At 40.4% G+C, this 26,250-nt stretch overlaps 1 protein-coding gene across 4 annotated transcripts in view; it reads left to right on the top strand.

Moving 5' to 3' along the window:
* The window catches only part of SPIDR (scaffold protein involved in DNA repair), a 170,876-nt gene that overhangs the window by 52,310 nt on the left and 92,316 nt on the right, over positions 1–26,250 (top strand). For 3 of the 4 annotated variants that reach the window (XM_035126455.2, XM_035126454.2, XM_035126458.2), the window contains 2 exons: positions 12,320–12,576; positions 16,045–16,139. In XM_035126455.2, the coding sequence (XP_034982346.2) occupies positions 12,320–12,576; positions 16,045–16,139 (352 nt within the window). Of the gene's footprint in view, positions 1–7,111; positions 7,748–12,319; positions 12,577–16,044; positions 16,140–26,250 lie in introns of those variants that run through there. The other variant, XM_035126460.2, reaches the window with a different exon arrangement.

Below are 26,250 nucleotides of genomic sequence, written 5' to 3'. Positions count from 1 at the left end.
ATCATGGCCACTGGTCCCATCACCTCCTGGCAAATAGAAGGGGAAGAAATGGAGGCAGTGAGAGATTTTACTTTCTTGGGCTCCTTGATCACTGCAGATGGTGACAGCAGTCACGAAATTAAAAGACGCCTGCTTCTTGGGAGAAAAGCAATGACAAACCTAGACAGCATCTTAAAAAGCAGAGACATCACCTTGCCGACAAAGGTCCGTATAGTTAAAGCTATGGTTTTCCCAGTAGTGATGTGTGGAAGTGAGAGCTGGACCATAAAGAAGGCTGATCGCCGAAGAATTGATGCTTTTGAATTATGGTGCTGGAGGAGACTCTTGAGAGTCCCATGGACTGCAAGAAGATCAAACCTATCCATTCTGAAGGAAATCAGCCCTGAGTGCTCCCTGGAAGGACAGATCGTGAAGCTGAGGCTCCAATACTTTGGCCACCTCATGAGAAGAGAAGAATCCTTGGAAAAGACCCTGATGTTGGGAAAGATTGAGGGCACTAGGAGAAGGGGACGACAGAGGACAAGATGGTTGGACAGTGTTCTCGAAGCTACGAACATGAGTTTGACCAAACTGCGGGAGGCAGTGCAAGACAGGAGTGCCTGGCGTGCTATGGTCCATGGGGTCACGAAGAGTTGGACACGACTAAACGACTAAACAACAACAACAACAACAAAATCAGACTAATCTGATCTCATTTTTTGACAGAATTACAAGCCTGGTAGATGAAGGGAACGCTGTGGATGTAGCCTATCTTGATTTCAGCAAGGCCTTTGACAAAGTGCCCCATGGTATTCTTGTAAAGAAGCTGGTAAAATGTGGGCTAGACAATGCTACCATTCAGTGGATTTGTAGCTGGCTTACTGACCGAACCCAAAGGGTGCTCATCAATGGCTCCTCCTCATCCTGGAGAGTAGTGACTAGTGGGGTGCCACAGGGTTCTGTCTTGGGCCCAGTCTTGTTCAACATCTTTATCAATGACTTGGATGATGGGCTTGAGGGAATCCTGAGCAAGTTTGCAGATGACACCAAATTGGGAGGGGTGGCTAACACCCCAGAGGACAGGATCACACTTCAGAATGACCTTAACAGATTTGACAACTGGGCCAAAGCAAACAAGATGAATTTTAACAAGGAGAAATGTAAAGTACTACACTTGGGCAGACAAAATGAAAGGCACAAATACAGGATGGGAGACACCTGGCTTGAGAGCAGTACATGTGAAAAGGATCTAGGAGTTTTGGTTGACCACAAACTTGACATGAGTCAGCAGTGTGATGCAGCAGCTAAAAAAGCCAATGCAATTCTGGGCTGCATCAATAGGAGTATAGCATCTAGATCAAGGGAAGTAATAGTACCACTGTATTCTGCTCTGGTCAGACCTCACCTGGAGTATTGTGTCCAGTTCTGGGCACCACAGTTCAAGAAGGATACTGATAAGCTGGAACGTGTCCAGAAGAGGGCAACCAAAATGGTCAAAGGCCTGGAAACGATGCCTTATGAGGAACGGCTTAGGGAGCTGGGTATGTTTAGCCTGGAGAAGAGAAGGTTAAGGGGTGATATGATAACCATGTTCAAATATATAAAAGGATGTCATATAGAGGAGGGAGAACGGTTGTTTTCTGCTGCTCCAGAGAAGCGGACACGGAGCAACGGATTCAAACTACAAGAAAGAAAATTCCACCTAAACATTAGGAAGAACTTCCTGACAGTAAGAGCTGTTCGGCAGTGGAATTTGCTGCCAAGGAGTGTGGTGGAGTCTCCTTCTTTGGAGGTCTTTAAGCAGAGGCTTGACAGCCATCTGTCAGGAATGCTTTGATGGTGTTTCCTGCTTGGCAGGGGGTTGGACTGGATGGCCCTTGTGGTCTCTTCCAACTCTATGATTCTATGATTCTATGATTCTAAAATGGTTTAAATAAATAAAAATACTGAGAGGAAAAATAGGTGCTGAGTAAGGCTTAAGTGCCATCTTTGTACAGCTGTCCTTTTCCCTTTCAAAGCTCCTTTTTCTGCTGCCTTGCAACTGCTTTTCATTATTTTCGCGGGGGGGGGGGGTGAAGAGATGTGACAGGAATGTTATTTAGAACTCCATGTAATATGTAGTTTGGTCCTTTAACTGATTCAATATGTATGTGTGTTGTGCTTGGAAATCTGTTTCCAAGTATAAGATTTTCGTCTGTAAGACTGGTGCTGTGGCATGTATTGCTATGTTGGAGACTGAAAGTTTCCCTTTTAAACAGTACTTCTGGAAATTCTTAATTATGCAGTCACCCTATTTCCACTTGTTAATTTTAGAGGGGTTGAGATTTTTTGTTCCAGTGGCAGTCTCTGCATGGATGCTGAAATACCTAGGCTTACAATCCTCCACCACCATGTCAGAGACCACCTTGGCCAGCTTGGTAAGGGATGCCACTGGTCCTGTTAGCTAGGGATCATGGCAGTTGTAGGCCAAAACATCTGGAGGGCCGCAGTTTGGGGATGCATGCTCTAGACTAAATCCTACCTATATTCACTTAGCCAGCAATCAAGCAAGCAGTACCATCACTGCAATCAGCACAAGCATGCTGTTTCCTGCAGGCAGGTATCTAACAGGACAAACTGATACAGGCAACACAAACACACACACACACACGTTGGCTGGGAGAGCAGAGCAGGCAGCTGCCAGGATGGTGCCAATCAGCCCCTCCCTGTTTCATTTTCCTGTACGTCTGCTTCCAACAGTATAACTTGTGAAACCTGATTTGCTTCATAAAATAAGTTTCTGATCAGAGTTGGAGACTATAACTTATTTAACTCTAAGAGGGCTGCAGCTTCTCTACTTCATACTTTCTGTCTCACTTTTATTTTTCTTTGCAGTACTTTGCTTTCTCTACTCCACTCTACTCTTTGGAAGAGCAGCTTGAATTGCTGGAATAATATGAATGTTGCTGCAAGATAAAAATAATCCTTGCCACTTAAACACTGCAAATTCCATCTCTTATAGAGGAGAAAAGGTTGAAGCAGGTGATATGAATCAAAGCAACTATGGGACCAGCCCCCCCTCCCCGATTATGTCCTCTCATCTGACTGAGTATGCACATGTAAACTGTATGGAATAATGTTACACAGATTTATAAAAGGACAAACACTCATTGCTTCAATAATTTTGCCAGAGTAGCTGTTGTTCAAATCTCTGGTTAATGATGTGCAATATAGTGTTTCTTCATTTTTTCTGAAAAACAATGGTGATTTTTCCTATATAGACCTTTATACCTTGAGATGTTTAAGAGCATTCAAGTGAGTCTTACTCCAGATTGGCACTAGTTTAACGAGAATGTTACTTTACCTTCAGACAAACTGACTGATTTCCCCTTTTCTTAGTTGAAAAAACGTAATTTAGGTTCTCTTGAACATTTGTTTTTTTCTAAACTTTAAATTATATTAAGTTACATTTTAATTATATTACTATTTTTTATTCCTGAAAATCTATTGCTAGTGCAGAGCTAGCATTTTTATTTTGAATTTATGGAATTCTGATTCGCTCCTCCCACTCCTTGCAAAGAAAGGATTGGTAAAATTTAATCCTGGTCTCAGTTCCCTGCCACACTGCTTCTGTCAGAAGGAAAGAGGTATATGAGAAGAGGCAAGAAGGCTGAGCAAAGTGTTTAAATGGTCCGTGTGAGAAATAATGAGAGACTGGACAAGGATTTGGATTTGTAGCCAAAGAGAGAAAGGCAAGTTTAAAGATGAATTGAGTGAACATTGTGGAGGTAAAAGAAAGAGCTCAAAGCAGAAGTTGCATGGAGGTTTCAAATTTAAGAGATAGACGTTAGAAGAGACAGCAGAACTTAGTATCAGAGAAAAGGTAAGGGATGGCAGGGTAGACGCAGAAGTTCAATTTTAGCTGACTTGTTTTAGTAAGTTAGTTTGTACTGGAAATAATAATGGAGCAAATACCAGAAATCTCACTATGGTAAATATACAGGCAAAGAAATAATGGAAGATAACATAGAAATCATATGGAGATCCAAAAGTAAAACAATAAAGCCAAAAGAGAGATTTGTTATTAAGTAAAGGAACTCAGACCAAAGCTCTAGATGCCACCAATTGATAGTGGAAATGAGAAAAGAGAGAACTCTTAACAAAGAAACCCGGAGTGAACTATGGAAAAACAAAATAACTAGAATCAGTGTGCAAAATTTAGAGAGCATGGAAATGAATGTGGTCAGTGTCGTCAGAAGTGGAAGATTAATAGAATGATGACAGGAGGACAAAAACCTTGAGACTGTACAGATTACTTTAAATCTGTTGTTACAGCACTGGAAGTAAAGAGTATACCTTTCTGAAATAATGGTGGTGACTCTGTATACAATTTTTTAAAAAAATTCATGTATGTTTGTTGACCACAGAATTCATACACCATGGAACAATGTTCCTCAGGCTCCACTAATTCTTGGCAGGGAGGCACCAAGGATGATACTGTTGGGCTCATCACCTTCCTGGGACTTTCCCCGAGTCTATTCAAATAGAAAGTTTATTCATACCTTCATAGTTGTGAAAGCTAGATTATTATAATACACTGGTATACGGCTGTATGCATGGGTTTGGGGAAGAACACTTCCAACTTGTGGTGGTTGCCAATTATAGGGAGCATATCGCAGCAGTTTTTAAGGGACTCCAGTTGTGCTGAGAGATCTGGCAGATTAGTAGATAAAATACTGGACTATGAATTGTGAAGTGCTTGATTTGAATCTTGCCTCTGCCATGAACTTATTAGGTGGCCCCAGGCAAGCCTCCCCCCCTCCCAAGCAGCCACCTCTATGGTTTGGGGTTCATAATATTGATATACTTCTACCTGGTTAATACATTATGCTTAGCGTTATGGGTGAATCCAGGCCAGCAGCTTAACTATGGTTTATAAACGATAGTTAAAGGTAACTCATTGACCAAGATTTGTAATTGGTTTATAAACCTTAGTTAAAATTAACCATGACTTAGTATAAGGTGTCAATCTATATGTCCTCCTTAAGTATGGTTAAGGAGTTTGCGCTGCCCGAAAGCTCCAGAGTGGCATGTGAAATGTGACTCTTTATGTCTGGTGTCTCCTTTAACAGAAGAAAGCCAGGCCACGGGGTGGGGGGTGCAGAATAAAGCAAGGTTTAAATCAGGCATCCCCAAACTGCGGCCCTTCAGATGTTTTGGCCTACAACTCCCATGATCCCTAGCTAACAGGCCCAGTGGTTGGGGAAGATGGGAATTGTAGTCCAAAACATCTGGAGGGCCGAAGTTTGGGGATGCCTGGTTTAAATGGTTATCTGTCAGATACCTTACATATAACTATAGTTAGCATTAAACAAGGCTTGTGTTATGTGTGTGAACCAGGCCCTTATGGAAACAGTGCAAAAATTATAGCAAGATAATGCATGTGGAAGACTTTGAAAGCACTAGGTTGCTGGTTGTGGTTTTTTCAATGCACTGACACTCACTTGTAAAAATATTGAAGGATCTGGATGCTGTTACAGCTGAGGGACTAGTCACTTTCTGCCAACCTAATTTATTTTGAATAGTTTAAGATTAAATGTTATGCTTAGGAAACATATATATATATATATATATATATATATATATGATAAATAATTGTTTTATTCTGTGTTAACTTGTATTAAAAGGTATTATTATTACCTTTACTTAGCTCTTGAAGTAGGTTGAAATAGAAAGTGTAAATATATGTTCTTATCTGGCACTTGCCAGTGCTTAAAGAGGTATTGCTGGTCAGTTTTTCCTATGAATTTTACCTCAAAATGTTCTATGAATTTCCATTTTTAATAGTGATGCTTAGGCTGGAGTCTTGTCAGAACATACAGTTGACAGATGCATACCTACAACATTTTTAAAAAATGTGCAATGGGCCTAGGGATTTATATTGATGGCCACTTTCACATAGAGATAATATGCCCCAATGTGATAAGGTGCTCAGCTTCTGGAAGTGATATCTTCCCTGATAATGAGTCATAATATTAATGTTATAACCACATTTTAAAGATCACTAACCACTTTTATAAAGAGAAGGGGTGGTGGTTCTAACTAAATTCTAATCTGATGAGTTGTGATCTGATTAAAGTTCTACTATATATATATATATTTATTTATTTATTTATTTATATTTATATTATTTTTCTCCGCGGCTTGTCCTAAATTGACATGTCAGTTTAGGGTACAGTGCAGTTGGCACTGGCCTAAAGATTTGTTTGTAGTAAGCAGTGTGACTTCGAAGATTGTAGCTTCCTGGTGTTGAGGTTTGCAGACAATGAATTGAGAGGTGCAGTTCATAATACCTAACTTTCAGATCTTTGCAGAGGTGTGTTGGTAATTTTGGGCAAATCACCTTGTCTTCATATTTTGTTGCGGTGACCTAGTTTTATTACTAAGTCTGAAATCTGAAACATGGGGTGGTATTCAACTTAGTTTAGCCTATTAAAATTAATAAACATGACAAAGCTAATTTCAGGGGGTCTATTGTGGGTAAAACTTAGTTGAACACCACTCATAGTATTAATGGGGTTTGCTTTTGAGTAAATATTCTTGGAGCTGTCATGTTAGATGCATGCTGGGAAAGACATAGCCATCCAGCTGTAGCCATCACTAGCAATCAGTTCGACAGTTACAGAAAGCATCCGCATTGGGCAATATATATGGTGAATCAGGCTTCAAGCAAGCAAGCAAGCTATTTCCTTTCCCCCCCCCCACTCACGCTGAAAATGTTTAGTAGCTTACATGCAGCCCTTAGAAGATAAAAGCCATATATATCAGTGTTAGGCAACAAGCCAAAACTGATTCTGCCCTGGCCACGTATAACATGGGAACGGAATCTAATTTTAAGCAAAAAGAAAAAGGTTGCACGGGTAATGGGAGATGAGTCTACTCCAGGGGTTTCCAAACTAAGGCCCGGGGGCCGGATGCAGCCCAATCACCTTCTAAATCCGGCCCGCGGACAGTCCAGGAATCAGCATGTTTTTACATGAGTAGAATGTGTTCTTTTATTTAAAATGCATCTCTGGGTTATTTGTGGGGCATAGGAATTCATTCATATTTTTTTTCAAAATATAGTCCGCCCCCCCCCCCACAAGGTCTGAAAAAGTTTGCTGCCCCCTGGTCTGCTCCTCTCTTGTCTACTGTCTTATCACTGCATAGCCTTCCCCCACCAGATGGTTTCCTGCCAACCATGCTTATTTCCATTAGCAAAACTCAGCTGAGGAGAAAAACACCTGGGTGAGCTGCCTGCAGAGAGACTGCAGGCTGTGGTCTCAGTGAGAGATTAGCATCCCCCTCCACCTGTGTGTCCCCTTTCCTCTAAAACTCTTAAAACCTCCTCAACTTTAGATGTGATTGTGGTAGAACTAGGTTTGAATAGGTCTGCTAGTGTGACATTTCATGCAGAAATGTGGTTCTCATAGTATTTAATATTTAGTTCTTTTACCTACTTGTGCCTTGGAAAGTTGCAATATTACGTGCTAAGAAACAAAATGTCCTGCATGTATAAAGCGTAATTGTCAGTCCTGTGTGACTGATTATTTTACTCTGTTTGGGCTTGCCACTCCGTGGAAAAAAAATAAGAAGCCAGTGATTTATCAGTTTCGTTAGTTGTTGTTTGTCTTTTTTTGTTAACTCTGCCTACGCATGGCAGTTTAATCTTTCACATTCTGACTGCTGCCTCTGTGGTTTTATGCTTTGAAGTGATGAGATGTCACCACAATACTGCACACACAAACAAGTAAGTGAAAACATGGGTGTGTTTCTGATTTTTCCTTTGCATACTACTACCAATGGAACCCCACAGGTGGTGTCCAAAAAGTGGGGGGGGGGGGAATGTTCCACAATTTTAAATGGAATGCTGCAAAATCAAAGTAATATGTATCAGTGAGATTTTCATTTGAAAGAGCAGCCTGCTGCTACTTTTCTTAATGTGCAAAGGAGAAGCTGTAGCTTAATGTTACAGCAACTGCTTGCATGCTGAAGGTCCCATGTTCAGGGCTTGTCATCTCCAAGTAGGGCTGCAGGAAAACTCCTACCTGAAACTCTGGAGAGCTGCTGCCTGTCAGTGTAGAAAATACTGATGGGGAGTTCCATAGTGACCAATGTAACCTTTCTAAATTTCTTTACATAATATTGTCTAACTCCAGTCAGGGCCGTCTTAAGCATGCCCTGGCGCCGTGGCGCGGCGGATCCCTCCGGCGCCCCCCCCGCCCCGTGCTCCAGCGCTGCGGGCACGCGCAGCTGCACTGCGCCACCCAGCCTGCCGTAGGGCTGGGCCAGGGGGCGCTGCCCGCCCCTGTTGCGGCGCCCCTACGTGCGACGGAGGCGGCCCCAGGCCCGCGCGCCTCCGGAGAGTGGCCTGAAGCTGCTGAACAGCGGAGGCGGGCCGGGGGCAGCCTCAGCCGCGCCTCTCAGCGGGCCCAGCGGCACCCCTGGTGGCCTCGCACCCTGCGCCACCGGGGGCAGGCCTAGAGCCGGCCCTGACTCCAGTTAACATTAAACTATTGGTTTGTTAACTGCCTTTATTTTCACTACAAAAATAATCAAGAACTATGCCACAGGTTGTTTCTATGCTTTCCTGTGTTTTAAAAGATGTGACCAATGTAATAGTGTTACAATCTCAAACACACAACAACAACAACAACAACAACAACAGAAAAAGCAAACAAACTGTAACATGGATAAATGTTTTCTCTAAAGTATGAATTGATTTCCACACTGTCTGCTGCAATATACATGAAGAGCTTATGTTTCATGGGCAAGTGTCAAACCTATGGCAATGCTTATTGAAATCTGTGGGAAAGGGTTTTTCTGGCCAATGACCAATGTAACATGCGAAAATACATTGATGAGCTTCCACAAATAAATGCCTCCAAAGCAAGACCTTGTGCATGTGACTTTACTATGCATTCACAAGTTGCAGGACAGCATCAAACTCCGTGTCATGGCCCAAGGAATGTACACTTCGCTGTGGCAACACCCTAAAGATTTGTGCCTTTTCAACACAACATTTATCATTTGCAGGGAAGACAAATGTCACAGAAGTCTCCCCTTTTAAGAAGAGGATTTTGTACTAATGAATATCATATTGCATCACCTGGCTAATAAATTTTATTTTTTATTTCCCAGTTTCAAACTCAAAAATAACAAAGGTGGTCAGTTGTCACCTGTACTTCAGAAGCTGCATCTGCTTCTGCAATTTATTTCAGCATAATCACGTTTCCCTTAGGGACATTATTCCGTTTTGGTGGTGGTTATTTTAAATTATGTCAGAATTCATTTACACTTTGCTTCCAGGACTGTTCCCTGAGGCAAGGCAAGAGATCTTCAGCTCTTGAGCTGAATTTTTACATCCCTAGGTCAGGATTGGGGAACTTCCAGCTCCTAGGCTAGCCTTGGCCTACCAAACTTCACCATTTGGCCCATGAGGCCATTTTGAGCAAGCCATAGCCACCTACCCTGTACCTGAGGTCATACAAGTAAGGGCAGGGCTTGACTGAAAGGGTGGGGTTTGCTCAAAGTTACTCTGTGCTGCTCCCAAAGCACCCAGCAAACAGCTGGTTGTCAGGAGCTTTTGAAGCACTGCACAAAGCAGGAGCCCAGCACTAAGCAGGATTGTTCCCCCTTCACATTAGCTGATACAAAGGTTTCTCCCAGCCACTCTGGGCAGCTTCCAAAAAAAAGATTAAAAATACATTAATATGACAGTTCTAAAAGAAGGTTTAAATGACACACATGACAGCACATTTATGATATGCAGGTTGTGTTATGTTGGTCACAATAAATGTATGTAAAACACATTTTAGATCATATCACATTTTCTTAATGCTACGAACCTCAAACAAGAGAATAAAGTTCAAATATATGAATTTTTATTTTCAGTTGTTAAGGGGGTGGGGAAGTGTATATGTTTTTGTCACTAATGTAACATCTTCAACCAATGTAAGTTTTATTGTCCTAAGGCCAAGATCATCTGATTTTGTATATAAATGTGAGTGGAAAAAGTAAACACTGCCTTTTGGGGGGGGGGGTTGGAAAATATCCTTCAAAGAGACAGGTTGTAAAGAAAAGCCTTTTAAATAAAAAATGTAGAATTCTGAGGAGAAAATGAAAAAAATGAGGGAAGTAATGTGAAATATTGTATACATAGAATGATAGAAAGGGGGAACTAGGAGACTGTTTCATAAGCTGTTATTGCCTTCCCCATTTTGGCGATGGGAAGTGAAGTATAACTGGCTCCTCCTGTACTGTTAAACTTAAAAAGACCCTAGAAAGTTTAGAGGGGAATTTAAACATCAGTGTTAACAGCATAATATTGGGAAGGTGAACAGGCTGAATTACAAAATTTTGCTCACTTCATATGCTTTCATGTGTCAAAAATGTCACTTCAAGTTCCTTACGTAGAACTTGGCAAGTACTTACTACTGATTAAAAGTGATTTGGAAAGAAATGTGAGAAGCTAAACAAACTTTTGATTTGGCATAGGTAGCATGTTGAAATACCAGATCAAAATGTTGTGTGCAATACCGAAAACTAAGTAGGTGCAAACATAAACTTAAATCAGCAGATGTAAATTGGGAAAGGTTTATATTGGCTTTTCTGAGTGTGTACTAATGGAACAAATAAAATACATTTTCAAGTATAAATATTTGGCATGCACTGCAAGTATTTAATGTAGACAATACAGCACTATGGGGACACTGTCAAAGCAAATAATAGACAGGAACAGCAAACAAAGGGAGATACTTTTTTGCTGCTAATTTTTACTTAAAGCAGTGTTGGAAATACAGTGGTACCTTGGTTTACGAACTTAATCCATTCCGGAAGTCCATTCTTAAACTGAAACTGTTCTTAAACAGAGGCGCGCTTTCCCTGATAAGGCCTCCTGCCGCCGGTGCCCTTCCACCATTCGGATTCTGTTCTTAGACCGAGGTAAAGTTCGCAAACCAGGACACTACTTCTGGTTTTGTGGAGTTCGTAAACCGAATCATTCGTAAACAGGGCTGTTCTTAAACCAAGGTACTACTGTATTATGTGCCAAACCCTTCTCTCAATTCTGCACACACACACTTGTTCATCTACACTGTAAAGGCTAAATTGAGCAAATCAAAGTGGTGTTTTCTTCCCAAATATTCTATTGAGCACGTTATGATTGTTCAGAATGTGTATTTGCAGAGATATATGTTATTGGCTGGAATCTGTTACTGTATTTTTTGTTTGTTTGTTTGTTAATAGAGATAGGAAGAAGATACGGTAAGAGGTGTATAAAGTTAAGCGAAAGAGCAGAAAGCTGTGAGGGAGGAGCCCATTGTCAAATGGCCCCAATCCGGAGATCCATGTACATGTAGATCAGCCGTGCACAGATTTGAACTCTTCATTGGAATGAATGTGGAGCCGCATGTGCTCATTACAAGTGTGCATGTGCAAGTTTTTAAAATAGAAACGTTCTGGTTTAAATTAATAAAGGGGAAGAGCCAAGCTACATGTTACACAGACATAGCTTTAGCCTTCTTTTTGGAATGAACAGCCATCTCAGGAGAGGGCATTCAGGAGTTCATTCAAAACTAAGCTTAGGGTGCCTAGGGTCAGAGCAATTTAGAGTGGGGTAAGGATTGCGCATCCCTTTAGTGTCTGTTTCTGCATTCCCATTTGTTCCCTTCTGAACTGTAATTTAGCCCTCATGTTGTTCAGATTTTCTCTTGTTTTGAACTTCTTTCATATTGTGCAGAACGTTGTATGTGCCAAAGTATAGACTGCATATATTTGTTACATGTGTAATTTATTAAGTACCTTCATAAATAAGCTCTTTTTGGAGAAGCCTGTTAGCATGAGAGGCTCTTGGGCATAACTTGATTTTCTCTAATTTGAAATTATTGGGGGTGGGGTGGGAATTGTGAATGTTTCCCAATGGGGTTGCACACTTGTTAAAGGCAGGTTCACAGTTTAGGGGTGCAAAATGCTGTACATTAGCTTTAAAACACTAAATGGCTTGTGACCCACTCTTCCCAACTGAATCTGCCTATCCATTGTGATGGTGAGGGTGTGGCATCCATAACATGGAACTCCCTGCTTTGGAAGTTTCATTTGGCTCCTTTACCAGTGTTCTGCCAATGACTAAAAAAAAAATTGCTTTCTGACAAGCTTTTGATTTATCAAATGCATACATCTAATACTGTTACGACTTTCTCAATATATTGGACAAATTACTAGTACTGCTTGCCAAAACAATACATTTTTGTGTTCCTTTTAATTGATGTGACATTTGGTTTGCTTCTCTTGTAATTATGAATTTTATATTTCTTTTATGCAGACAATTTCTTTAGAAATTTCAGAATATTCATCAGACAGTGAAAGTCTGGAAAAATGCCAAGCAGAAATTAAAGCTGCTGATTTAGAATTCCATAAAAAGCCCGAGTTCAATTTTGGAGCAGGGATTGAAACAGATACAGGAAGGTCAGCAAGTGACTGGTTAAAATCTGCTCAGATGCTTCTACAGACACCAGAAAAAAAGAGAGACAAGAGCTTGAAGACTCCAGAAGATTCTGCAAAGAAAAGAAAATTTCTGAGGTATATATGTTATTTTTTTTTCATTGTAGCATTCTGGTAATAATAACAAGAGTAATTTCAACATGAGCAAAATCTAAGAGTTTTAACATTCAAAGGCTTTTTGAAAGGGTTGGCCATTTTAAGTCATGAATCAGGCCATTTTAAGTCACTGTAAGTCATGAGTTACGGTAATTCATTTATAGTTCTCTAGGGGTTGGACTGGATGGCCCTTGTGGTCTCTTCCAGCTCTATGATTCTATGACTCTGGAGGAGACTCTTGAGAGTCCCATGGACTGCAAGAAGATCAAACCTATCCATTATTAAGGAAATCAGCCCTGAGTGCTCACTGGAAGGACAGTTCCTGAAGCTGAGGCTCCAATACTTTGGCCACCTCATGAGAAGAGAAGACTCCCTGGACAAGACCCTGATGTTGGGAAAGATGGAGGGCACAATGAGAAGGGGATGACAGAGGACAAGATGGTTGGACAGTGTTCTCGAAGCCACCAACATGAGTCTGACCAAACTGCAGGAGGCAGTGGAAGAGAGGAGTGCCTGGCGTGCTCTGGTCCACGGGGTCACGAAGAGTCGGACATGACTAAGCGACTAAACAACAACAATATTTATGATAGAAAACAAAACAAAACTTTCATATTGTTATATAAACACGCTTTCTAAACACTAATATCTGACCCCTTTTAATAGACTTAACCTTATCAAAGTTGTAGAAATACAGAATATTCCAAAATACCACACAGTAAAACAAAGTCTTTTTCCTGTGAGATGAGCCAAACTTTGAAAGTAAAATGCATTCTACAGGAAAAGAGAGCACTGAAATTAAATGGATTTTTAGTTGAATGTGTTTCTGTTAATTGAATAAGTTAACATTCTACTATCATTGACGCCCTTCTTTTTCTTCCTACTCCTGTCAGTTCATTCTGTGAGTCCCTTCATAGCATATCTCTCAATGCTGTTAGCAAGTCAGTGGAAGAACATTGCTTTGCATGCAAAAGGCTTTAGGTTCAGTCCCTGGCATCTCCAGGTGGGATGGAATAAGTGCCTACCTGAAACCCTGGAGAGCCACGGCTAAATGGAGTAATGCTCAGTGTGTAATAGGCCACATCCTATGCTTATGAGAGGACAAAGTAAGAGTTGGCTTTGCAAACCTCTTTTGAGAAGAAATTAAGAGGTAGATAAATGTCAAAAATTTCACTGTCCTCTACACAACATATCATTGTGCAGATATAGCACCATAGTTTGGTGATTGAGTGCATCTGGTATGTTCCGACTCTCTTCTCTCTCACTCCTATAGCTGGTATCAAACCAGGCTGCAAATCTGCTTTTAACTGTGGTTTCCAGCTTCAGTTGGTACTGTGGTTAGAATCATTTCTCTTCCAACCATGGTTGCCTCCAAAACGGTGCTTGTACAAAAGGTGAGGAGGGAAGAGTGCTTGATCACATGATGCAGCATTGCCTCTGTAGCAGGCCTAAATGACATCAAATGCAAAACTGCTCGGAACCCAGAAGTTCCATCTTATTTTAAGCTTCAAACAAATGATTCATATGCCAGCTTTAGTTGACCAAGCTTCCAAGCGGTAGACTACTCCAAAGTGTTAATAGACTGAATGTGAAAATAAATAACTCCTCCACTTCATGAGTTGCATTCAGTTTTGTTTTTCAGTACACAATTAAAGATGTGCAAACACACATAACAGTTGAAGCACTTCAACTCTTTACCGTATGTTTTATCTATCCCTGTTTCCATTTTCTGTATCAATATTTGTCCTTAGTCAGTTTGTTCAATCCCTATCCCCTCTGCATTTACTGTTTCAGTTTCCCCAGTAAGAGAGCAATTCTCACTGTTATTGCTGATGGAACAGGAGGTGTTTGTGCATACACATCCACACATAAGTGAGCACATACACTGACTTTAGAAGAGCCAGACGTGCTCTTCAGGAAGTGGTATATTGAAAAATTGCATGTTTCTCATAAGAAGAGCCCTGCTTGTTCAGACTAAAGGCCTGTTTAGTTCAGCATTCTATTCCTATGAGAAGCCCTTGAGTAGGACATGCTCATAGTAGCGCACTCTCTTCTTATGTGAAAGAATTAGCAGGCTGAGCTCATCTGTTGCTCTCATTGTTGCTGTGATTGTCTCTTTTTTTATTGCTGTTGTGATCAGATTTGTCTTCAATGGAAACTAAGAAGAATGTCAAAGGTTTGAATGCAACACTGAATATGGGGTCATTTGAGCCTGCGTGCTGTCCTTGCATTCTTAGACAGTAGGCTGTTTTGATGCAATTAATTTTAAGAGTTTTGCCATTGTACACAAAAAGAAAAGGGCTAGGTAGTAGAGAGGCAATGACATTTATGCAGCATTTGTATATTTTCTTCTTTTTTCAAGTCTCAATTTGCTTTTTGTCTGGCAAATAATTGGTTAAGAGGTCCCAAGTGATTATAAAATACTCTGGACTCCTTGAGCTTTTTATTACTGCCAAAGTACAAATCAATCATTTACTTTTATTTGCTTCTCAATTCTTGTGACTTTAGCTGTTTTCTTGAAAGCACAATTGCTAAAATTAGGATATTGGCTTTAAAAAATTACAGGATTCGTGCTCCAAATAAATTACCAAGTAGCTCAGTTCAGCTGGAACTCTATAGGTACTCTTTTGTTTTTATATTGTGCTTTTGTATACCGCTTAGAGAGTTTTTAAAGTAATAAGCAGTTTAGAAATACTAATAAATATATAGCACTGGGTCCTAGGAGATTGGGCCTTGTTATGCTCTCCATCCTACCTTCACAACACATTTAACATCACAAAGAGGGGGATCCTAAGAGTGCTCACCTGAGCAGTTAAAGATAATTTGCTGCATATATTCAGCCATTTACCTGACAGTCATCAGCAAAAAGGTAACTTAAGATAAAATGATATTTGTTTTTATCATTGGCTGTTTTTGATCTGAATTGTAGATAGGTTGCTACAATATTACCTTCATTTTATTTGCTTTGCTTGCCACTTCCCCTTGTGAACACTGAACTGTTTCTGCCATGGACAATTTTCAGACCACTAAAAGTACATACTTGACCCAGCTTATGATATGAATCATGAGGTCAAGTATGTGTGAGAAGTATTTTGGGATGTGTTCCTTGCCAGTGGTCACACATCTTCCAGTAATCTGCTCTAGGCTAATGGTCAAAAGTGCACTCAGTTGTGGCTGAAATTACACTCTTCAGCAGAAGAGCCGCTTTGACCCAAGGAGTGCTCTTGTGCCCCTTTCAGAATTGCTCTGCTTTTGATTCCTGGAAAAACTGTGTATGAAAACAACTTATACTAAATGTAGATTATATAATATGCTGATGTGCTTTACAAATATTTACAAGTGTTGATTTTAGCACCCCTTTGGCTCTAAATGATGCATCATGTATTTTCCTTGGTACTTTGGGGAACAAAGGTAAAATATTGGTATAACTGAATAATTCTTCATTCTCTGTAGGGGCGGGCTTGCAGAGAGACTGAACAGACTCCAGAACCGAAAGAGGGCCGCCATTAGCTTTTGGAAGCATCAGTGTATTTCTGATGATCACATTGGTAAGAAACATTTGATTACTATGAAAACTACTTGGGGCAGAGTGTATTGCTTTTGCTTTTGTTTTCAGTGAAGACACATCCTTATATTAGTGATGTGAAGTTGGACAGCCTGTATTAATAATACAGTTGTACTGCTAAAATATATCCTGCCTGTGTTTTTGAACAGTTCTCTGTGCACCACTCCCAGGCTGTACCCCTGTACTTGTTAATACTACTTAGGGTCTTCACTGCAAACAGGAAGAATTTTGCAACAACAATAGGGTTTCTTCATTGCAGTTGTGCTACAAAAACCTATTTGATATTTTCATAGTGCTTACCTCAAACTAAAGATTTCACTATGTGACTGTGATACTATTAAGGCATTGGTCAATTAATGCTAAAAGTCATTTAACACTAGTGAGACACAAAACAACCACATTGTCTTAGAGGTAGACAACCTGTTCTGTATTGTGGCAATATCAGAAAAATACACGAGAAGGCTGAGGACTGTTGCTACTTAGTAACAGGTTTTGTTGGCACCTGTCTGTCTTGGGAGACAGTGGAATACTGCACCTTTGGGAGTGAAATCAAACTGTTGGAGAGTTTTAGCGCCTGCTGTGGTTGTAGATACAGGAGATTTCCTTTAGCAAGTTTCTGAAGCACCACCACAGTTTTCTGTGCATCAGTGAAACTATTATCCCCAGTACCAGCTGTTCCCTTGTCATCTACAATATTGTCTCCCTACCCACTCAGGATTTAGTTTCAGGCTCTCCTGATCAGGTTTGCAAGGCTCTTAGCAAACACATTCTTGCCAACTGGTGTGAGGTGCAGCCCATCTCTTGACAGAGGTTCTTCCTCAAGAAAGCAGAGACCATGGTCAAAGAAGCCAAACTTTTCCTGATGACATCACCTGCATAGCCAGTGGTTTACTTCCAGAATTTCCTGGGCCCCAATTTTCATGTACCTCTTGAATAATTGTGGTGTGCTGAAAAACTAGGAAATGGATTCAAAATAGTGGCAATACAGGATGCATTGCGGACTGTATTGGCCCATCATTTAATTCTGTTGTTCTTAATGAAGTACGTCGTGCAAAGAAATGCTTAAAAGGCAGGGCCTCTTTTTTATTTTAAGCTTTTAGCATTATAACTTGTTAACAGCCATTCCATTAGACCAGGGGTCGGCAAAGTTTTTGTGGCTTGGGCCGGTTCACAGTCCCGCAGACGCCGCGGTGGGCTGGAGTGTGCACTTATGCACTCATGCGCAAACGCTATTTCTGGCACTCCTTCCAGTGCAGAGGACGTGTGTGCAGCTTCCCATTGGCTGCAGGAGCTTCCCATAGCCAATTGGAAGCTGGCCAGCGTTGCAGAAGGTGGTCACTGCTCTGCTCCGTGCCAGTTTAGTGTGGAGCACGGGAGCCGACTGAGCGGGGTCCATGGGCCGCTTGTGGCCCATAGGCCTTAGGTTGCTGACCCCTGCATTAGGCTGTAAGAAAGAGGAGATGCATCAGCAAGAAGCCAGGCTCCTCTCTCTATGAACTGCTGCTACCTGATGGCAGCTTTTATATCTGACTACAGCAGAGGAGGGAACAGATGGGGTGAGGGCCACTCCATCAACATAGCCAAGAGATCAGCAACTTCTGACATCTCCTCTCCTTAAGCTTTTCCATCACATCTGGTCTTTAGAAGAACTTGCAGTTAAGAACTTGTTCCTGAGTTTGCTTGTTTCCTTCTCCCTCCTAATAAGTTTTTCTTTTTAAGAGCAGGAACTATCTTTTTAAGGGTAATCTGAAGGGCAGGAACTATATGTGTTTAGTGATTTGCAGGCCACCCTAGGAGCCATTTTTTGCCTGAAGAGCAGCAAATTTGGAGCTGCAGCAAATTTGACAGCTGAAAAGGCCAACCACTTTGAAAAGTGAACTTTGATTTGGTTCTTCAAGCATGGTAGTTGTTGCAGTAAAAGCCTTTTCTAAGTTTGACTGCACATTTCATTGCTTGTGCATGCATTTTAGCTTCTTTTTATTGTGGGGTTTAACATACGTTAAAAGAAAGCTGTATTAGATAGCTGACCAATATCTATCCACAGTGGCTGATAAGAGAAGTGGAATGTAGAAAAAATTAGTGTCCTGCTGTGATACATTAAAGCAAATTCTTATAAAAGTATCTTTACTGGAAATCTAGCTGCAATTCATCTGCTGTCTTGCTGCCATTTGAGGTTTTATTTGTTTTGTTTCCCTATTAATATTTCTTAAAATACAGCGGCTCACAGGATTTTTCGGGATATCTGTACTTTCCTTGCTTCTGTGTTGTTGCTCAAGGCAAACATGCAAGAGACAGATGAGCTCAGAGATCAATGAGATGAGATTGGATCATCTTAACTTTTGGAGTCTTGTTAAATCCCTTTAGAAACTCTATAACGTACAGTCACATAGACCATAAGGTCAGTGATGAAAGAGAAGCGACTACTTTTCTGATGTAGGTAAATCCTAGGTTCTGGCTTTATTTTGGTCCCAGAATTAGTTATCTGGTATAGGATTTATATGTTTCCCCTTGAAGTGCAAATAGGAGCTGGGAGAGTGTCATGGGGGTGGGGAGCATAAAGAAAGTGTGTAACCCTGCTTCCCCCAGTGCTGCAGCTTCAGCTGTAGTTGGGGGCCCATGCAGTTCAATTAAACTTAAACAAAAACCTACTGGAGGTCCAACTATGCATTTCCAGATGTCACATGTAGTTGCTCCCACAAATACATTTGGTTAACAGACCTATTTGCAGAGGAAAGGGACCAACTTGGTATTGATGGGGTTCAGACCTCAATGTTAATTAGCTTGTTGCCTTGAGTTTCTTAGTAAGCTGCTGTATCTGGACTATCAGCTGGTGGCAATGCCTACAAACACTTCCCACCCCCTTTACTTATTATTTCCCTCACATCTGGATGTAGCAACCATCTACTGTAGTTACTACTAGTCTTCAATGATTTGATTCTTGAAATGTCTGTGGGCAAAGCCTTGAACATGATTGGAAGATTCAGCTGCCCATACCTGACATCACGTGTAGGGCAGATAGAGATGCAGCTGAACCACCTGTGTGATTCAGTTTCTCATGGGGAACCTGATCACACAGCGAAGTCCTACTGAAATGAACTTTGCAAGCCCTGTGCTTAGAGCTTGAGAAGAGATGAGCACATGGCTTCCAAATTGCTTCAGGAAGGCCTTTGGCAGGTGGGTTGTCCCACCCACCCATCAAAGTTGACCTGTGGGGTGGGGACAGATCAGAATCTGGACTTCTGGGCCAAAATTCTTCCACACTTCCGAGTTATCCCTTCTTTCTCATTTTCATTAATCACTAGCCATTGAGATTTATGTTCAAAAGGCTTTTAGGCTGCGTGCTTCTTGCTGAAATATACCAGTGGAGGTGCTAAGGCACATTCCTAGAGCCAAACTAGGTTTTACAAGCAAATATGTGCAACAGAGTCCTAATTTCTTTATATTAATAAGCAACCTGGGGGAGGAAGGGGCACTTAACCCTTACCTTTCTGGATGTTTCCATGTTCATTATTTCACTAGCTACTTGACTGTCTGTAAGTTGCAGTTGGGGGTGTTGGGAAGCTAGAAAACAGCCAATACTTAAAGGATTAAAATCTTCCATCTTCCCCGCTCATTCAGCACTTGCCTGTTTAAGCTTTTGAGCCTCCTGAGATTGTTTTTCTTCACAGGGAAATTTAAAGTTGAGTCTTCATTGTGCTCCTAGTTCCAACTTTAAATTGTGCATATTCATTGCTTGAAACTAATAAGGTGACTAGGCAATCTCCCTGCATCATGGCTATTCCTCCTGCTGTAAATATACTCATCCATGGTTCGACGATGCAGTATCAGTCCACATTGGGCTGGCACTCTTAGCAATAATGTTTGTGTGAACAGTTTCATCCTCCTAAGTGTTTCAGATTTACTTCTCTGGCACTGTGTTTGATGGTTTTCTTGTTGACAATTGTAATGAATGCGAGAAATTGTTGTTTTAGACCCACAGGGGAATGGCAAGTGGCCAATGTTCTCTTTGTGTCCTCCTATCACCTCATATTTTATGGTGTTGGAAACAAAGCACAGAAATAAAAGCTTCTATTTTTCTTTTTAACATAGGAGTTCTTAGGAAAAGCAGAGAGAAAAAAGTAAGAGCATGTCAGTTAAAAAAAGAAGTTCGACTACGTTTTAGTTCCAAGCAGGATTAAGTGTTCATTGTTGTTCGCCTACATATTCCTATCCAAAGTGTTGCTTGGGTAAAAGTAAACCTTTTCAAATATAAGATTTTATGATTAGGCATAAAGTAGCACTTACAGGAGTTTGTACAGTCTGTGTAAAGTTAACAACTCCCCACTCTTTGGCTTGAGTCATTGGTTTTTATGTTCAAAAGCTTCCCTTGCCAGATGCCTTCTGGCTGAGTTGGGTACACCTGTGCTCAAGTATGTGGAACCGTCTTCAACAGAAAACAAGAACAATGGAAGAATGACGTTACATAATTGACGTGCTTTGCAGACTTAACAGAATTATACTTGTGGAACAACCCATCCTAAGTGTTCAGTATGGAAAAGTTCCCCAAAGAAACCCTTCTAGATCTTTGAAAATCTGCAGGGAAGCAGACTTGACAGCTTGGAAAGGCAACAACTTTCAAAAGGAGTATGGCTTTAAATAGCACTGTGGGCTTCTTTTAACAACAGTCAACATTATGATCATGCATTGGGGACAGTCAAACCAGTCTGTGTCAGTTTTGCAAATGTTTATTCGTAAGTCAGTTTCAATATGAAAATTTAAACACATAAGTATTATTTTATTACAAAATCTGTATTTAAATGCAGATTTAATCTCAATTACATATTTAAACACCGTATGTGGTTTATTTTAATGTTCATATTTCCAAACTTGTTTTATCCTAAAATACACGTTACTGATGTTAACTATTTTTTTTAACTGAAGCATATATCATAAAAATTCAAAGAAGGGCTTGCAAAGTTCATTTCAGTAGGACTTTGCTTAACTAGTTCACTTAAAAATGCAGACCAAACAAAATTCTTCTCCATCCCTAACTTGTATGTCCTGCCCACTGCATAATATTTTAAAACACATTTATTGTGAATGCTTATTCAATTGTTAGCCTATGAAGTAATAATAACTAAGAAAATGTAACTTTTTCATGCTCTGGTTGTGAACCTCTTACCTGGTTAGGGATTAGAGCAAAGTCTCCCATTTTCAGTGGCACTACACTATCCATTGCATGATTTTGTCCCCCATGTTGATATTCCATGTATTGGTGTGTTTGTGTAATCAGTATAAACACAGTATTTAGAGCCCTGTTTGTATATCCACTTGTCACACCATAATTCTTCTTTTGTTTGAGATTTAGCGTTTAGAGCCAAGAGGTTAGAATTTTGAATCATCGGCTGTGGATTTCATATTATACGTGGCATGTGTAAACATTTGTGTTTGTTAATATGTCTGACTCAAGGTTAATTAGATGGATTAGAAACAAAGGATTTCTGCAATAGATCTGGAGGAGATAAACTCCAATTGTTTGAAAGGCAGATATGTTTTCATGATTGAAAAAAATCCACTTCAATTTCCACATAATTGACAGTGTGTTGACAACTTTAACAGGTAAACTAGTAAGACTCCAGTTTCAAACCAAAAGGTTTTGCGTAGACATGTATTCATATGCTTATGGAACTCAGATCTGTAGTATGGCAAAAGCGTTTACATAATGATATTGCTTGCATAGCTCTGGTTACTCAGACTCCAGGCACTATACAGAAGAAATGTTTGCTGTTTTCTTTTTATGTACGTAGAGAAAGTGGGGATTAAAGAGATCAAGTCACTTGCACAAGAGCAGGCAGCAAACTAATGGCACAGCCAAACCTAAAACTCCACCTTCATGAGTCCAAGGTGCGGGCCTGTAATGACCCAGTATTAACATGTGGAAGGCTCAGGGTGTCTTCAGAGGGCAAGGTAGACTGACCCTCCAAAGTGCCTGCCAAGCCTGGAAGCCAAGAAGTTGTCGTTACCATATCATCAGATTGAGTCATTGCAGGCTGAAGAACTGCAGGCTGTGCAGTTCAGATCCTCTACAGATATCAGTTGATTTTTAAAACATCTAGCTACTGCGACAGGGAAACCCAACATTGCCTCAAACCAGCCCTGGATCTTGCTCTCTGTCCTGATCTCCAGGCACAGCAATCCAACTGAATCCAGATCTCACTCATGTGGCAGTGTCACAAGGACCAGTATTAATCTCCTCAAAGGGTCCAAAGCACTTCTCTGGTTACAAGCTTTTAGCTGCACATTAAGTATAATTGTGTGGGCGAGAGAAGAAAATTGGGGTCATCACTTGCCAGTGGGAGGAGCACAGTCATGTAACAGAACTTGTAGTACTATAAGTTCAGCAAGTATGAAACAGCAGTTTCTTATGAAATATTCTCTGTTTGATTCACTTCCAAATCTTAGTTGCAATTTATGCACTGCATCCTGCACTTAGCCGTTTGTTGCCCAAATAATCCTTGGTTGGTTGGTTGGTTGGTAGGTAGATAGGTAGGTCTGACAGTTGCTTAATCTGTGGACCTGATCTCCGGGCGATTTTTTTTTTAACGCCTCTACCATTTCATTAGTGTGTTAAGAATAACAGCTTCTCATAGGAAACAGTCTAGAAATACAGAACCTCACTGCTGTAGTAATTTGGCAATAGTGTTCCCCACCCCAGGTCAAAAATAGAAACAAAGACAAATGTTCACTTCCTGCATTAGGAGGGAAGAAATGAACTTTCCAGTGCTATCACTATATTAGAGATAGATGACAGGAATCTGAAAGAAATTGTGTGAATAGTGTGATGAGGGGGGAAGGTCCAAGACTAAGAGAGGGTGTGGACAAGCTGTATGGTACTCTAGTTTTGCTATTATATTACATCTTATAAATAGCAAAGTGACTTAAGAAAGCCCTGTAAAGTGCCGGTTATGACCTATAAAGCCCTACATGGCTCAGCTCCAATCTATCTGAATGATCGTATTCCCTCATACAAACCTACCTGGGTTTTGAGATCTTCAGGAAAGGTCCTTCTCTTGGTCCTGCCACCCTCACAGGCACAATTGGTGGGGACACAGGAAAGGGCCTTCTCAGTGGCTACTCCCAGAGCTACCTTCCTAGAGACACTAGACTGGCTCCATCCTTTTTGTCCTGCCACCAGCAGTTGAAGACCTTGTTCAAATAGACTTTGGGGAATTGAATGCTTTTAATAAAAGAGCTGTTGCCATGCTATTTTCATTGTAATTATTTGTATAATTTAAAAGGCTATTATACCCATATAAAATTTTAATTCTATTAATTACCCCCCCTTAATTATTTTCTCTTTATTTTAGTATTCTTGTTTCTCCTGTCTGGGGAAAAGGCAGGGTATAAATAAATGTATTATAATAATATTCCCATAATGCAGATTAAGGAGAGAAGCTAAGAGAGTCTGACTTATGGCAACCCTAGGAGCATAGGAAGCTGCTTTATAGTGGGTCAGAGTCTGTCTAACCCAGTAAAGGCTGCTTTGACTAGCAGTGGCTCTCTAGGGTCTTGGGGTCTTTCTCATCAGCTGCTGGAGATGCAAGAGGTTGAACCTGTCCATCTGTATTCACAGCTCGTGTCCTATCTCTGTGCTATGATCCCTTGCCATGTGGTGTTCTTGTACCACTTCAACACTCTAAAATGGAAATTGTGATTAAAATAAATCTTGTGTCACTGCAAGACAGGCTTGGGGGGAATTGTGGCTTTTCAGATAGTGCAGGACTCCAACACCCATCAGCTCTACCCATCAGAGCCACTGTTCAGGGGATGATGGAAGTTGTAGTCCAGAAGCATCTGGAGAAACTCAGGTTTTCGACCCCTGTTCTATATTCCCCATCCCCAAATCCTTGTGCCCTGGACATAAATTTGTGTATGCTAACATCTATAGATATTCAGATGCCAGGTGGCTGGAGTCTAACTGGTACTGCATTTTGCCTTGTGCCCAACTACTCTATAAGCAAAGTAGTAAAATAATAAGTTTTGTGTTTTTTAAAAAGAAGCACGGGGGTGGGGGAAAGAGAAATTTGAGGACCTTTGTCGACTTCTAACAATGCTCATGCACTCAACTGATGAGAAAAGATGTAATTTTCAATTGCTTGGATCTTTACGTATCTTTACATATGTATTTGAAATGCCTTCCTGAAAGCTTTAAGGTGGTTCAAACTTTAAGGTAGTAGGATTAGGAAGGCCTTCAGTCCCAAGTACCTTTGTGCAGGGCATAGAACTAGAGTTGCAGTAGTCAGTCTAACTTTGATCATTCAAAATTTGCTATCTAACCCATTGTAAATCAAACCAGGACTCAGATAGCATATCTGTATTCAGGAAATGAATTATGTATGTACTGGTACAGTTAAGACGTCACAAATTGTATTACTTTATTCCAGTTTCCCTTTGATATCTACCCACTTACTCAGTGTGCTAGAACAAGAGTCACATGATTTCTTCTTTAAACAAGGATCAGCATCTGAGGCACAAGGAGATCCAGCAGTCTGTGTACCTCTTAGTGCAGTTTGGGTAACTTGGGGCCCTCCAAATGACATTGGACTTTGACTCACATTACTCCTAGTCAGCATGGTCAATAGCCAGGAATGATGGGAGTTGTTAGTACTACAACATTTGGAAGGTCACATGTTCCCTACTCCTGTCTTAATATAATGAATTACTGAAAAAAAGACCTTGAGCTTTGTGTGCATTTAAAGCAAGAATAACTGGCAGTGTTTTTTGATTAAGTTTGCTGATTTCAGCCTGAGTTCAGGGACATGTCAGAAAATGCTTATATGTTTAAGTTTAGTTCAGGGGCATTACTGGGCAGAAATTATATTCCTGCTTTCTCGGGAAAATATTTAGGCCCCTTAGTATAATTTATTTATGCTTCCTAATAAAGCCATAGCAGTCTTATTTTAAAACAATCTGATATTGTCAAAGCAAATAGTTTCTACTTTTTTCTGAACGTATTTTTGAGATGTTACACTTTCACTGAAGGGCTGTACATTGGAGTTGGCATCTCTAAATTATTGTACTGAGTGGACTTTAAAAAGTTGTATCTAATAATTCCAGCTGTCCTGTAGTCAGGAGCAGATCTGCCATGAAACTAATGAAGCTTAAGCTTCAGGGTCCCTAGAAAAGAATTTAGTCCACATTGTTTAAGAATTTTGGGTCTGGTAGATCCAATTTGATTTGCATGACTCAATTTGATTATTATTTTTGTGTGTGTATATATTTCAACATTCCCAAAGTTTGAGAGCCAGTAGCACAGATGTAAAGGTGTGGTGATCTGGAACAACTCCATTGAAGAAGATAACAGTGGCTACTTAGACCTTGTTTCTGGTTGCGAAAGGAGCACCATAACAGTTCAAGCTTCATTCAAAAATGAATACCTACATTCAAAAATGTAGGTCTGAGACACTCTGCAGCAGCACATTTCTAGTTTTCTGATTATCTGTAGATTCTCTCTCCACCACCACCCTGCCACCCTAATTTTCATGGAGTGCCTAATTTTCATGAAGTGATATCCTTTCTTTCTCTAGTTCAGTATTTGAAAGTAAATGAGAACAAAATGGCAATAAAAGTAATACAAGCTTGTCATACGAATGTCATGTAAGACCTAATTGAAATGGCAGCTGCATGCACTACACTTAAGTATTACTGGAACATAACTCCTTTGATGTGATGCTTTAAACCCCTTCTTGGCTGTACTTTCTAGCTACTTAGAAACCCTGGTACACTATACTTAAGCATCTTTTCTGATACTTAAATATTTCAAATGTCAAGTGTTTTTTCTCTAGCTACGCAGCTTTTAATCTATGTCCAAATTCATAGATTTGCGGCACACTGAAGCTATTGCCTGTTGTTTGCATATTTAAGCAACAAATTTGTAGCTCTCTGTTAGCATATACATTGCTAAAAATTATGTGGCATGTCCTTACTCATTTTAAGCAATATTTTTATAGGCAAATCTTTATTCTGTTTTGAAAACCTCTGGGATGACTGAGGATAACTTAAGTTCCCCAAAACCTTTAGGTAACCCACTTTTTGTCAAGTGCAATATTATCATT

The sequence above is a fragment of the Zootoca vivipara genome, chromosome 8 (genome assembly GCF_963506605.1).
Source record: "Zootoca vivipara chromosome 8, rZooViv1.1, whole genome shotgun sequence".
Lineage (NCBI taxonomy): Eukaryota > Metazoa > Chordata > Lepidosauria > Squamata > Lacertidae > Zootoca > Zootoca vivipara.
Note: the sequence above shows the minus strand (reverse complement) of the source record. Positions and strands in the feature narration are given on the sequence as shown.